This window comes from Lissotriton vulgaris, chromosome 4_1 (genome assembly GCF_964263255.1).
Source record: "Lissotriton vulgaris chromosome 4_1, aLisVul1.2, whole genome shotgun sequence".
NCBI lineage: Eukaryota > Metazoa > Chordata > Amphibia > Caudata > Salamandridae > Lissotriton > Lissotriton vulgaris.
Window position 1 is genome coordinate 600,835,421 of NC_141691.1, and position 15,895 is coordinate 600,851,315.

At 48.2% G+C, this 15,895-nt stretch overlaps 1 protein-coding gene across 6 annotated transcripts in view; it reads left to right on the forward strand.

Moving 5' to 3' along the window:
- Positions 1-15,895, forward strand: part of SEPTIN7 (septin 7) — a 508,515-nt gene that overhangs the window by 395,211 nt on the left and 97,409 nt on the right. For all 6 annotated transcript variants that reach the window (XM_086964822.1, XM_086964825.1, XM_086964824.1 and 3 more), the window contains exon 8: positions 1,375-1,471. In XM_086964822.1, the coding sequence (XP_086820948.1) occupies positions 1,375-1,471 (97 nt within the window). The remainder of the gene's footprint in view (positions 1-1,374; positions 1,472-15,895) is intronic.

The following is a 15,895-nucleotide window of genomic DNA, read 5'->3' on the forward strand; positions in this document are numbered from 1 at the left end:
CTACGTGGGCATCACTGCACACGTTTACGAAACACTATTGTCTGGACAGCCAAGTCCGGAGAGACTGTTTCTTTGGCCGTTCTGTTCTCCAGGACTTTCTGGTGTGATCTTGGTTTGCAAACCCACCACCGGGTTTGGTATTGCTGGGGTATCTATTCTAAGGTAAGGAATCTATAACTAATGTGTTTCTTGCAGATGAACAAGTTACTTACCTTCAGTATCGATATATCTGTAAGAAATATTAGTTAGTTATAAATTCCTTACTGCCCCACCCATCCTCCCCGTTCTGCCAACTGATTTCTAGGGTTAAGGATCTCCTTTCAGGAGCCCTAGTTCTGTGCACCAGTGGTCAGTGTCTTGCATGGCTCTGCGTTTCTGATGCGGAAAGTCGTGTACAGAACTGACAGCGCGCGAGGGTGGCGTATAAGAAGCTACTCAGACTTAATCCCGGGGACCGCGACGCTGACGACGGACGCGGCACCGACTGGCGCCACCTTCCGACGTGCAGAGGAACTGCTGATGAAAAAACTTTCCGGATCCAGTCTGACGCCTGGGGGTAATTCTAAGGTAAGGCATCTATAACTAACTAATGTTTCTTACAGATATATTGTTACCAAAGGTAAGTAACTTGATTGTTTAAACGTATGCTGGTTTGCAAAAAAACAATGCATTCTGTAAAAGTCGATGCATATTGCGACCACTTTTACCAAATGCATTGTACAAACATAAGGCCCTTTGTGCCTAAGTTTTACGCTGTAGCCAGTACACCCCTAAACATAACTCTCTAACTTAACTGAAACTTCATTTTTTTAAGGGAAATAAGTGTAGTTAACTTGCACTGGTTCCCACCCGTGTGAACATGGCCCATAGTCCAGTATTTATCTGTGTTGTATACCATGGATTAGTCCCGGTGTGCGTCAGAGCACTTTGCATAAGAGCAGTTACAAATACATAAGCACTTTAGGTCTTTACATTACGTTTTTCTGAGGTCAAAATTCAAGTTACAAGTTTCAAAACTGTATTTCTGTGAGGTTTGTGTGAAGGCACCCTGGACCAAAAACAATCTGTAGGGTGCGCCTATGAAGACATAGTGCCTCCCTCTTATCTGATGAGAGCGCCTGTGGCCGTTGAGTCCGCACCGATCCAGACCTAGGCTCACCTTTTCCCCCATGTTGTCAGCAACGTGGTTATTGAGGCTATTAAAAACTCATTTTCAAAGTACTTCTTGTAATGCCAGTATGAAAAGAAGTCACATTTTGCTACGTGTTTTTGCTGTTAAGACTTTTCTCATTCCTGACGTACAAGCCGACACCTCAAAATATTTAATGTAGTAGCTTTTAAACACAGTTCTTTAAATCTCCTCTCTGTTTTTAGGACCGCTTACCTCTTGCCGTGGTCGGTAGTAATACTTCCATTGAAGTGAATGGCAAAAGAGTCCGTGGGCGGCAGTATCCTTGGGGAGTAGCAGAAGGTAAGGACGTGCACGACTCTCTGGTACCTGTAGTTATTATGCGAAATGCTGTTGATCCCTTTATTTTTATGCTGCAGTCTACCAACAGTTAGTTGTCAGCTTGAGGGCATTTTTTTTCTCACTAATCGACCTCTGTTTGATGCTCTTTCCATCTCCCATTTCGCAGGTATTGATCGGACTCTCGTTTACCATCGCGATCATAGTTTTGTCTTGTATGCAGCGTGTGCATGTAAAGAGTGGGCATCCTTTGCTTGACTATGCCACCTAGTGTTGCGTGAGAAGGTGAAGGAACTGCGTAGAGTGAAATCTCTGAATGTGTTCTCAATATGTCTGCGGTCTACAAATGGTGCAATAATGTAACATATGTTGTATATGTGACTTACCTGTTGAGACCCTGGCTGATAGCGAATGGGTAGCCCTATGTTAGGCTAGCGCTCTGTCATGCTAGCGCTTGGACGCCCCCGGGCAGCAATTCGCGCTCTGTCTACATTAAATTCAATTCAATTTCAATGTCAGAGGTCTCCAAAAGATTTTGCTCTGAGTCCCCTCAGCCAAAATGATTTGAAATCGGGCCACTCCTCCAAAGCTTTGTGGAAAACATGGGAAGAACGCAGGGAGTGCAGCCCTGAAAATCATTTCCTGGGGTTCTTTTTCAGTAGCTCGGAATCCACACCAAATGTGAGACTTTTAAAAGTGCAAACACGTAAAAAAAAAAAAATTAAAACGGAAATGGACAACAAGAAACACTTCTCCAATTAATTGGGGTATTCTGCACCCCTCACTCTTCCGGCCTGCAGTGCGACTGCACCTTCTGCACTACTGATAACTGCAGAGGGTCTGAGTAGCATGCTATCCCTGCTTGCTCTTTCACCCCTGCCCCACCAAGCCTGGTCTTCACTCTAGTCTTGAAACACTCTCTCTCTTTCAGAGAAAATGAGCTGCAACACGTTGCCGGTCTCATTACAGCATGGGTGGCCTCAGCATTGAGGCTTCCCGCAAGCCATTTTTATAAAGCAAGACAGTGATAATTGTGATGCAGTGGACCTATCGCACTCCTGTCCAAGTCTCACTGCGCCTGCCTAATAATGAGAGCTAATGCCTTGCGAAGCAGGCTCTTGTTACCCCCCTACTCCAACCTCCCACCCTTCTTTCTGCCAGTTGTGAGGCCTATGCTAAGGTCTCCTCTGCTTCAATGTTTACCTTTCTTGGGCCATTGGTCCGATGCCCAAAGCCACACTGCCACTGCAAAGGTGGACTGAGCCTTAATACAAACAAGTAATGGTAGTACAACAGTTCTAATAGGCACCCCAGGGCCCCAATTCCACTGCACCAATGATACCTACTTTCCTGCCCACTCCACTGGGGCATAACTCCTGTGTCTTAACCCCTTGTCAAAAAGGGGAAGAATACCCGCGCCTCGCCCCTTTGTTGCTTGGATTTGTTCTCAGTGCAGCAAGGGTGATCGGGGCCCCAGTGCTAAGAAGGAAAAAGCCTCCTACCCACTTTATGATAATCCATAATTGGGGTGAAGTGCCCTTCACCTTTGCCCCAGTGCAAATCCACTTGTTTCACTAGTGGTAAAAATGTCCTTTTAAAAAAAGAACCCACATTTCTCAACACCTTCTTGAGGACATCTCTATGAGAAGTCCTTCTCTAGGCTATCTCTTTGCTGTTATCCATGGATTTTGCTCCTTTCTGCTTTCTAGTACTCTTATGCCCCAGTGGCTCGGGCAATTAAGGCTCCGAATAGGACCCTTTTTGACTTCTTTCACCCTGCCACCCTTTTGATGCACCTGAAAGGACATCTGCATATAAACAGAGGCCAAAGTTGGCCGAGTGCATGGGAACCAAGGTGTCCATGTGTTTTTAATTTCACAAAAACAGTTGCATACTTTTTGTTAAAAACAACCATCCCTGAATCGGTAAGGGATATCTGGAGGTACCTCTGTGTTAGAGTGAAAGAGGATTCGGTATTTATGTAGTCTCTTCAAGCATTGAGATTAAAACATTTTATTCTTTTTGAGAGGCTATTTAAGGAGGCTGAGTTTTCGACAGTGTCCTTTTAATGGATTTATAAAACTGTCTGCACTAGATAGTCTGATTAGCTATTACTAATATGTATTCTTTGAGAAGACTTGTTTTATCATGTTCAGAAAGTCATTGTTTTGCAGCCTATCTTGTATTGTGTGTAATACAAATTAATGAGTTATATATTTATAGTGTGTTCTGTTACGTGCTGGGACCTCATAGCCCTATAAACACAGATTCTGTGACTATGGTCTCACAAATAGACATCTGCAGTGATCGCATTAACCAGCTGGCATTTCATTATGTAAAAGAGTACATTTCCCATCAATTATTTTAATTCACATTTATTTTTCAATAAAAGTGTGCGCATCAGTTTAAATGCAGTAGCTGTAAAGGTTTGAAAACAACAAAACACATAAAGAATATTTTGTTGGAGTGGCTGAGCGGCGAAGAGAAATGGCCGCCGCTTATAAAAGCTCCGCAAATCCCGTCTCTCCCCCGTATATCCGGCTCATCTATGCGCAACCTGAAAGGAGATTCAACTACCGGAGGACGTCCGGTGCCCTGTTCATCAGTGGATTTTGTTGATCACCCGGGGGCCCAGATAAAGTCCATTTTAGAGTGCAGCCTGCTGCGGGTGCGTGCGTCGGACCTCGCGTGAGTGCCGAGGCGGTGTGTGTGCCCACTTAATCAGGCTGGCCAAGCCGCTGGCCTTGGGTCTACCGCGCCGCCATACCCCCAGAGACACGCAAGTGAGGAATATTGCCTGAGGTGAGGACAGAGGCCGCGGGACTGCATGGAGGGGGCGGGGGTCGCCAGCTCTGTATCGGAAGGCGCTACGAGATGGTATGATGCAGCACACTGAAACACCGGACCCATCACAGACCGAACGCCACCAAGAGTGGTGCGGAACTCAAGCGTCCGAATCCGCCCCATAGAGGTGCATCTGCCAGCAACACCCACGGGCAGCTGGGCGAGGTCAGAGAGCAGCCCAAGACTGACCGCTTCACCGAAATCTGACCTCAACATTTAAGGCAAGAAGATCATATCTTCCTGAGGAACAACACATAGCCACAGCAGCCTGGGTTTCCATACCAACAATCCTCATCGCGGACCAGGCGGGTGCATGAGGCACAGGGCCCAGGTAGTGAGGCCTCAATTTAGATTGTGGAGTGGCGAGAGACCCCTGTCTGCCCATGGTCTTTCCTGGGAAGTGTTTGACCCCTGTGGCAACATCTGCGGCCCACGCCCGGGGTAAGCACAGTGAGTTCGAGGCATGTGGGCTGCTGAATTCATATCTGTGCATAGATCGCCGCCTAGTGTTGGGTCCGGATGATTGCACATTGTTGTCCTGGAAGAGTCTTCGAAGTATCACGAGATAGGTGGCTCCTCCCCTGGACTACAGTGCGCATGGGCATCGACTCCATCCCCAGATTGTTTTTTTCCACCATTGGGTTCGGATGTGTTTCGGTTCCCTCTGTCGGAATCGATAGTTGTTTAACTTTCTTTACTTGAGACCAAAAGGTCTTTAGGACTCGCGTCAGTATTGTCTATCGTTCGGGTTTGTTTGTTCATCGGCTCCGAACCATTGCTGCCTTTCCGCGTGCTTTCTGCGCGGACGGGCCTACACGACGCTCCAGACTACTTCATCATGGAACGAAGTCCCTTTAAGAGGTGCCCAGTGTGTGCCTCAAAGTACCCGCACATCGACGTGCACCCAGTGTGCAATAAGTGCTTGTCACCGGACCACGACGAGGCCAAGTGTATGGCCTGCTCCAAGTTCCGGTCGGAGAAGACTCTCAAGCTATGCCGGGCCGCAAGACTGCAGGCCCAGAGTTCGGCACCCCCTCCGGCGAACATCTTCGAGGAGGATTATTTATTATTTATTTATTTAGAAGTTTTCTATAGCGCTAACAAGACCCGAAGGTAGCAGAGCGCTTTACAGTAAAGGCATGAAAAGGTGGACAAAAAGACAAGTAACAAATAAAGGTGATCATCAAATGACAGTTAGGGGAGAGGAGAAGTTTGTACAGTAGGACTTCTTGGCAATAGGGTACAGAGTTCTCACATAGTTCTGGGGATGGATGTTGATCCTAGTTACCCAGGACCTAGGGAACGGATGAGGAACAAGGATTTGAGTTGGCTCTTGAATTCCGCATAGGACGGTATGGTTCTGATATGCGGGGGGGATAGGGTTCCATATTTTGGGGGCATTTCCCTGAGAAGGAGCAGTCCGCAGTTTTCTTCTTTCTGGTTTTTGGTAGGATGAGCAGCAGGGAGTTAGAGCTTCTCAAGATTCTACTTTGGCCAGCTTTTGTGAGTTTGTTTGCCAGGTATTCTGGTTTTCCGGTGTGGAGGGCCTTGTGGGTTAGACAGGCCGTTCTGAAGGTGCTACGCATATCCACCGGGAGCCATTCAAGTTCTTTGAGTGCAGGGGAGATGTGGTCGGATTTTTTGCATCCTGTGATCATTCTTGCTGCTGCATGCAATGTTGTTTTTAATGGAGCCAGGTGTGATTTGGGGATGCCTGTTAGGATTGAGTTCCCATAGTCCAGTCTAGATAAAACTAGAGATTGCGTGGCTAGTTTGAGGTCCTTGTTGGGAATGAAAGGTTTGATTTTGTTCAGCAGTCTGAGGTTAAAGAATGCGCTTTTTGCCGAGTTCTTAATGTGGTTTGTCAAGGTTAGTTTGGGGTCTAAGGTGAAGCCCAGAGATTTTACGGAATCAGCTAGCGTGAGAGAACCTTTAAGAGCATCGATCGACTTCAGCCACTCGATGATTTGAGGGTTGTCTTCTTTGTTTGAGATGAGAAGAGTTTCGGTCTTGTCGGGATTGAATTTCAGGTGATTCTTTGTCAGCCAATCTTGAACATCATTTAAGACGGCATTTACTCGGTGGATGTCGTTAATTGAAGAGGTTTCCAGGTAGATCTGTGTGTCATCCGCGTAGAGGTGGAAGTGGATATTGGCATTCCTGAGTAGTTTGGCGAGCGGCTCCATATAGATGTTGAAGAGCTGAGGAGAAAGTACTGATCCTTGGGGGACACCCCTGTTGACTTGCTGGGATTCGGAGGTGAAGTTCTTCATTTTTATTATTTGCGAGCTGTTGTGTAGAAAGGAGGAAACCAATCGAGAACTACCTCGCCGAGGCCAGCTCTTACTTGCAGAGTCTTGATGAGGAGCTCATGGTCCACCGTGTCGAAAGCTGCGGATAAATCAAGGAGTATGAGGAGGCAGCATTTGTCAGCGTCAAGGGAACCGTGAATATCGTCCATGATGTTCAGCATCGCGGTTTCTGTGCTGCAGCCTTGTCTGAAGCCGGATTGGAGGGGGTCTAGGAGATTGATGTTATCCAGATGATGAGTCAATTGCAGGAGAACGCATCGTTCCAGTGTTTTGGCAAGTAGAGGGAGGTTAGATATCGGTCTGAAATTGTTCAAGTCAGTAGAGTCAAGACCAGGTTTTTTCAGCAAAGGGGTGACTTGTCCCATTTTTAGACAGTCGGGGACCACTCCGCTTTGTAGGGAGCTGTTTATGATTTTGCCCCAGATAGGTGCTAAGGTGAGCTTCGTTTTTTTGATTAGTGAGGGGGATATGGGGTCTGAGATGTGAGCTGATGGTTTGGAGGTCGAGATCAACGAGATTATCTTAGTTTCCTGCACGTGGCGAAAGCTTAGCCAACGGAGGGGGGAGGAGCCGGATGGTAGGGCCTGTGGGATGGCCGCGTTGTTCTTCGGGAGGTGTGAGTTGTTGATGTCTAGAGATAATTCGATTTTTAAGACTTTATCGTCGAAGAAGGTGGCAAAGTTATCGCATAGTTCTTTGGACTCTTGCAGGGGTGAGGGCAGAGGCTTGGATGTTTGACGTCTGATAATGTTGTAGAGCTCCTTAGGTCTGTTTTTGGAATTGGCTAGTGCCTCTCGGAAGAAGCTGGATTTCTTGTTTTTGATGTGGTTGTTGTATTTCCTGCGTGCTGTTTTTAGTTGTAAGCGAAGGATGGCTGTTGGGTTGTTTCTCCACTTTCTTTCTTTGGCTCTCAAGGATCTTCTTTCTGCGTTGAGGTCCGCATTGAACCAGGTTCTAGAAGGGGTGGCACGGCTTCTTTTGAGCTTTAGTGGAGCTAGATTATCGAGAATGGAAACTAGCTCGGAGTTGTAGTGGTCGATGAGATCATTGGTCGAGAGGTGCAAAGTGTTGTCTGGAAGAAGTGAACTTAGTTGACCTTCTAGAATGTCTTGGGGTACTTGGGAGAGGTTTCTTGACCATTTGGGGGGGTCTTGGGGAGGTTTGAGCGGGATGATGGGGTGATTGATGTGAAATAGGATCATATGATGATCTGACCAGTCAACAGGTAGTATGTGGTTGACCGTGATTGAGTTCTTTTGTGCGATGATGGCGTCCATTGTGGCTCCTTTGTAGTGCGTCTCCTCAGTGCAATGTTGCGTAAGGTTGTTGTCGGCGAGGAGGCTGGATAGCGATTTGATTAGAGGGTTGTGGATTTCGTTCCATCGGAGATTCAGGTCACCAAGAATTATGTTGTTGGAATCACCGAGGGCGACTTGTGCAATCAGGTTGGATAGTTGATCTCCAAACTCGTTGTTTCTGCCCGGGGGGTGATAGAGTAGATGACAAAGTAGAGAGTCGTTGTCTTTGGTTTTGATGACAGCGGATAGATATTCGAATGAGTTGTACTCGAAGGAGGAGGTTTCTGTGATGCTCCAGCTGTCCTTGTGGATGATAGCAACCCCACCTCCTCGTTGATCAATCCTGTCTTTGGAGATGAGGGAGAAACGAGGAGGTACCAGCATGTCAAGGCAGGGAGGAGATGCCTTGTTTAGCCATGTCTCCGTGAGGAACGCAACGTCAATGTCATGTGTAAGGATAGCTTCGGCTAGGTCCGTTGCATGTAGTGAGGCCGATCTGCAGTTGATTAGGAGGCAGTTGGTGATTTTCTCCTGATTGCTGGTGGTTTTGTCTTTAGCCTCTCTAGGTATAGCGGTGAGGACTGGTAATCTCTGTCGTTTGAGGGTGGGTAGGTCATTCCGGTAGCTCGACGACACCATCCAGAATGTCTCGGACTCTAACCCGGCGTCGGAGGTCGAGGAACACTACTACGCGGAAGACTAGGAGTTCGAGGAAGTCGTCGAGGAGGTAGGGGACGACGACGGGGCCATTGCCACCGTAGAGGATAGCTCGGAAGAGGAGCTTCCTCAGACTGACTCCGGGGCCATCAGCCATTATGAGGCCCAGGTCGAGGGATCGCCTTCGGGCCTTAACCAAGACCTCGATACCCGTCCCACGGCTCCGCCTTCCGGCCCGGACACGGACATTGGTGCGGCACCACTCCCGGTGCAGAAACCGAAAGTGAAACCATCGGTGTCGACGACACCCGTATCGAAACCGAAAGCGCAAGTCGCACTGGTTGGATCGAAGGCTTCGGAGGCCTCGGCGCCGAAGAAATCCAAGATGGCCGTCGAGCTCAAGAGCCACGCCAAAATGGCCGATCCGAAGACTACGGTGTCAAAGCCGAAGGCGAAGACGCCCGACGCGGCGGCGTCGGCCCCGAAGTTGGTCGACGCTCTGAAGAGTCGCGTCGACACCAAGAAGGTCGATGACCATAAGAAGGCCCCGAAGAAGCGGCAGGATGACCCCAAGTCTCTGGCTGCACCGCTTCCACTTGACAAGGCAAAGGGGGGAGCTGCGTCGGCTCCGAAGACTGCGGCCTTGGTTGCCGACCCGAACCCGGCTTCGGAAGACTCTCTCGAGCAGGTCCGTCCCTCCGCCTCGTTCACCAAGAAGGTCACGGAGTCCCTTCAGCGTATTCGGGAGGGGGGCGCGGCGGTCGAGCCAAAGAACACTGTGCCGCCCAAGCCTCTACAGAAACCGGCGCAGACGCCGATTCTCTTCACGTTGCCGCCGAAGACGGCGCCAAAGGCTTTTGCAGCAAAACATGGGGCCGGAGTGCCCTTAAAGTTGGCTTCAACGCCGAAAGCATCGTTGGTGGTTCCAAACCCGCGCCACCAACCGCTAGCGGAGGAGGAGCGTCGAGAGGTGATCATCGACGCCAACATAGACAAGCTCTCTCTCCTTAAACAGAAAATCACCCCGGAGCCAGCGTTGGAGCATTTTCACATCCCACTTAAAAAGAAGTTGAACTCTGCGGGTACATCTGCCCCTATGGAGCCTGCATCTCCACAGGATCAGGAACTCTCACCCACTCATTCTAATGCTGGGGAGGGTGATGGAGACGATGAGGATGAGTATGCTTATCCAGTTCACTCAGACCCGGAGGATGTCACTGAGCCATGGTCTGCCGGGGGCGACCCTGGGGACCCTCATTCGGGACACGAGCCACAGCTTTTTGCTGCAAAAACTTCCCCAACAGAAGACTCTGCGGCCTTCAACGCTCTAATTGAAAGAGCTGCAGCCAACCATGACGTCGACCTCCATGCAGACCCAGTGGACGTCGATTTTCTTTTTGACACCTTTTCAGTGGCTGAAAAAACTGTGAAGACATTGCCAATGCTCAAAGGAGTGTTAAAACATGCGCCAGAGGTCTTCAAGGAGCCCACCCGGGCTAGAGTCATTAATCCTCGTATTGACAAGAAGTACAAGGCAGCGCCCACTGATCCAACGTATATCAAAGGACAGTTGCCACTTGACTCTTTGGTTGTCTCCAACGCACGTAAACGAGCCAACTCGCAGACCACGGGTGATGCTCCTCCCGCAGACAAAGAATCAAAAGTGTTTGAGGCTTCAGGGAAACGTATTGCTGCGCAGGCAGCCAATATGTGGCGTATATCCAACACGCAGGCGCTACTTGCACGCTACGACAGGGCAAACTATGACACTCTAGAGTCCCTTCTACAGCACTTACCAGATCAGTATAAAGAGGCAGCCGAAATGTTGATTCAGGAGGGGAAGCTTATCACCAACGCCTCAATTAAGTGCGCTCTAGATGTGGCTGATACCGCCTCACGAGCGATAAACACTAGCGTTCTGCTGCGCCGACATGCATGGCTCAGGATATCAGGCTTTAAACCGGACATTCAAACTACCATCCTAAACCAAACGGTCAATCCAGACCACCTGTTTGGCCCAGAAGTGGATGCCACCCTCGAAAAAATGAAAAAGGACACTGACACTGCTAAATCTATGGGTGCCCTGCAGTCCCAGCAATTTCGGGGTGGTTCCTTTCGCCGCTCCAATAACAGAGGCACCTCAAGGGGTCAAGCATCACAATCCACGCAATTCTATAAAAGTAACACCCAATCCTCATATACCAACAAGGGTAGGGGTGGATACCGGGGCAACAACGTCAAAGGCAGAGGACGTGGAAATAACAGCTCCAGGTCCTCCACCGCCAGCAAACAGTGACGCCTTGTCACTGCCCCCCGACCACGCAACACCGGTCGGGGGGAGACTACAGCAGTTCCTTCCCGTGTGGAAGTCCATCACCACGGACAGGTGGGTCAGATCTCTTATCCAATACGGTTATTGTCTGGAGCTCACATCCACTCCACCCAACATACCTCCAAAGAGCCGTCCTATGTCCGGCGAGCACTTGCACTTGTTGCAGCAGGAAGTCAACGTCATGCTGCAAAAAGGGGTAATAGAACTCGTTCCACTGCAGGAAAGGGGTACAGGGGTTTACTCCCTGTACTTTCTAATTCCAAAGAAGGACGGATCCCTCAGGCCCATCCTAGACCTCAGACCCCTCAACTTGTACATTCTGTCAGAACATTTCCATATGCTCACGTTGCAGCAGGTTCTCCCACTGCTTCGGCAAGGGGACTTCCTGGCGACTCTGGATCTCAAGGATGCATACTTTCACATTCCCCTGCATCCTTCACACAGAAAATATCTAAGGTTCACCATTCAAAACCAGCCCTACCAGTTCAAGGTTCTGCCTTTTGGGGTCACCACAGCGCCCAGGGTCTTCACGAAGTGCCTAGCAACGGTGGCGGCGCATCTAAGACGTCAGAACATCCACGTCTACCCCTATCTGGCCGACTGGCTCATTCAAGCAAAGTCGGAACAGCAGTGCGCCGACCACGTGTCCCACACCATTCACCTCCTGCACGATCTGGGGTTCTCACTGAATTACCCAAAATCCCATCTCCAGCCCGCCCACATACGGCAGTATCTGGGTGCGACAATAAACACTCTGGCGGCCACTGCGCAGCCAAATTCAGTGAGAGTCGCCAGTATTCAGTCGCTGATCCAAAGATTCAGACCTAAACACTCGCTTCCAGCGAGAGTGTTCATGCAGTTGATCGGCATGATGGCCTCCTGCATCTCCATTGTCCCGCACGCGAGACTACATATGCGTCCGCTTCCGGAGTGCTTAGCACGTCAGTGGACTCAGGCTCACGGGCAACTGAAAGACCTAGTGTTGGTGAGCGGTCGGGCATACAACTCTCTGCATTGGTGGAATCCACAAAACCTTTGCAAGGGCCGACCGTTCCAGGAGCCTGTGCCACAGATTGTCCTGACGTCGGACGCTTCTCTCCAGGGATGGGGAGCGCATGTACTCCAATACACAGTGCAGGGACTATGGACACTACAGCAAAAGAAGATGCACATCAATGTACTGGAACTGATGGCAATCTTCATGGCCTTAAAGGCATTCAAAGTACATCTGTGCAACAAGGTCGTGTTGATCCGGACGGACAACATGACGGCCATGTACTACATTCAGAAACAGGGGGGCACACACTCTCCGCAGCTGTCTCATCTGGCTCAGAGCATGTGGAAGTGGGCCATTCAGAGGAACATTTTCCTCATGGCAGAACATCTCCCGGGCAAGGACAATCAGATGGCGGACCTGCTCAGCAGACACAGCCACCAAATGCACGAGTGGGAGATACATCCATCTGTACTCCAACCGTACTTCCAGAGGTGGGGTCATCCAGAGATAGACCTGTTCGCCACAAGGGAGAACGCAAAATGCCAAAGCTTCGCCGCCAGGTTCCCACACCCGCAATCGCAGGGCAATGCGATATTGATGAACTGGTCAGGCAGATTTGCGTACGCTTTTCCCCCAGCACCTCCGATACCACTGGTGGCGCGCAAGCTCAGGCAGCACTCGATGACTCTCATCCTAGTTGCTCCAACGTGGGCTCGCCAACCATGGTACACCACGTTTCTGGAACTTTCCGTGGTACCGCATCAAAGGCTTCATCTCACACCCAGCCTTCTGACGCAGAGCCATGGCGACATTCAGCACCCAGATCCGCAACAGCTCAACCTGGCGATCTGGCTCCTGAGGTCCTAGAGTTTGGCTACCTCAATCTTCCTCCCAATTGCATGGACATCATTCGGGAGGCAAGAAAGCCCACTACTAGAGCATGTTATGCGGCTAAATGGAAGCGGTTTGTCATTTATTGCGCAAACCATAACATTAACCCACTGGATGCTTCCATTCAGAACATCATCTGTTACCTGTTCCATCTGTACCAGTGTAATTTGGCATATACTTCCATCCGCATTCACCTGTCTGCGATGGCCGCATACCTCCAGAATAGACAGCACCTTTCACTTTTCAAGGTGCCTGCTATCAAAGCTTTTCTGGAAGGACTCAAAAGGGTCATTCCACCACGGACACCACCAGCTCCAGAATGGAACCTCAATGTGGTTCTTACAAGACTGATGGGTCCTCCTTTTGAGCCACTACACTCTTGCGAACTTCAGTTCTTGACTTGGAAAGTGGCTTTCTTAGTAGCAATTACATCGCTACGGAGGGTTAGTGAGCTGCAGGCCCTCACAATCCAAGAGCCTTTCTTCCAAGTTCATGCTAACAGGGTAGTGCTCCGCACTAACCCTAAATTTCTACCCAAGGTTGTGTCTCAGTTCCACATAAACCAAACAATTGAGTTGCCGGTGTTTTTTCAAAATCCTGAGTCACTGGCGGAGCGGATGTTCCACACCCTTGACGTTAAAAGGGCCCTAATGTATTACATTGACAGGACCAAGGATTTTAGAAAGACTCAGCAGCTTTTCGTTGCCTTTGCATCACACCACAAAGGTAACGCTATTTCCAAGGCTGGTATTGCTAGGTGGATCGTGAAATGTATTCAGATCTGTTATGCAAAAGCTAAACGCACTCTTACAATTCCACCGAGAGCCCACTCCACCAGAAAGTTAGGGGCCTCTATGGCCTTCCTTGGAAACATTCCCTTAGAGGACATATGTAGAGCAGCCACATGGTCTACCACACATACATTTACTAAACATTACTGTGTAGACGTGCATTCCAAACAGCAGGCAGCTGTGGGTCAGGCTGTTCTCAAGACACTTTTCCAAACTGCTGCAGCTGGCACGGGCGGCCGCCGCTAATGGGGGGACTGCTATGTATTCTATGCACAGATATGAATTCAGCAGCCCACATGCCTCGAACTGCAAATGCTACTTACCAGTATGCATCTGTTCTTGGCATGTAGGGCTGCTGACATTCATATCGCCCGCCCTTCCCCCCGGCGCCTGTAGCAGCTGCAGTATTTACAGATTTTTTCATGGCATGGTCATCATTCACATAGTTCACTCCATCTCGGCCACAATGGCTAAAAACAATCTGGGGATGGAGTCGATGCCCATGCGCACTGTAGTCCAGGGGAGGAGCCACCTATCTCGTGATACTTCGAAGACTCTTCCAGGACAACAATGTGCAAACATCCGGACCCAACACTAGGCGGCGATCTATGCACAGATATGAATGTCAGCAGCCCTACATGCCAAGAACAGATGCATACTGGTAAGTAGCATTTGCAATTCTAGCCTATCCTTAGGTATTTGCGAGTATATTCCATTTAATAAAAAAAAAATATATATATACTGTTGCAAAATTATATTTATCTATATTAAAGTTGTGAAATGTATCCCTTTATCTCCTACATTAGTGGAAACATCTTCCACTTTAGTGGAAACATGAGATTCTCCATGGGCATGTCTGATATCTTCATCCTGAAACACTGTTCAACAATAAAACTCATACCATACTCTTATCTACTCTCTGGTATCTACGCTCCACCCCTTGATAATGTTATTCAGTGGCATAAACCCACCCTGCGTATCTCCTACAAAGGTATTATTTCTCAAGAAAACAGTGATATCCTAAACAGACCTGTGGTGTCCAATCTAGTTCCAGGAAGGTTTAATCAAGGCCATAATTTTATTGAAACAACTATGTAAAATCTTTCATTCATTAAATGTAGTTAAATTACTAATGCCAATATCCTGAATATTATTAACATGGATTGAGCATTAATTTCACTCTAATTTTCCTAGGCACATGATAGCCTCAGACATCATCAGAGCCAAGTTTATTTTAACATTCTCATAAATGAGCAATTTGTTTTTAATGCTGTGATCTTATTTGTAAATTACTTGTAGTGTTTAATCCTATAATGTTAAAATCAAGAAATTTAATTAACACAAAGGAGTTTAAGTTGTTTAAACTACTGTTCAATATTAGAAGCAGGTATTGTATCTATGTTTTTCCTATTTAGAACAAGTTGCACTGGAGTTTACATTTGCTTAACACTTGTTATTTGCTGTAGATCAAAATAGAAGCAAATCTGATGGAAAGGAATATGTTCCCCATTCAATCAAACACAGCCCTGTACACACACTCACAACAATCTCTAACCTCCCCCTTCTCTCCAAAGCCCTCGAATAATGTGTCCTGCTCCAACTAAATAATCACATTGAAAGTTACAGCCTACTAGACCCTCTACAATCCGGTTTCAGTAAAGGTTGCAGCACTGAAACGGCCATGCTTAACATTGTCGATGACATCCACCACTTCCTCGACAATGGTAAAACCTGCCTACTGATCCTCCTTTATCTCTCTGCCGCGTTCGATACAGTCAACCACTCTGCCCTACTTAATGTTCTCAAAGATCAATTCGGCCTAAATGGCACAACACATAAATGGTTTGTCTCATACCGCCAACAACGATCTCAGCAAATCAAAAAATGCACAACTGCTTATCTAAACCCACTCCGGTCTCCCTAGGAGTCCCCCAAGGCTCTATTCTCTCTTTTCCCTCTCTTCAATCTCATCGAACCTCTCACTCTCATTCTAAAACAAGCTGGTATCAACTACCACCTTTATGCCGATGATACCCAACTCTTCCACAAGATCAAAACCCATGCTGATATCGTACACCTTAACAACACTCTTACTAAGATTCAATCCCGGTTCCAATTAAATCACCTCAAACATAACCCCCCAAAACCTGAAATCATTCTCTTCTCCCCTAAAAATAACCATCTCCCCATCCAAACCTGGGTCTCCAACCTCAACGCCCTCAACTGCTCCTTATCTAACGCAGTAAAATCCCCAGGTATCTCCATCGATAATAGTCTATCTCTTAATGTTCACATCAAAAACTCA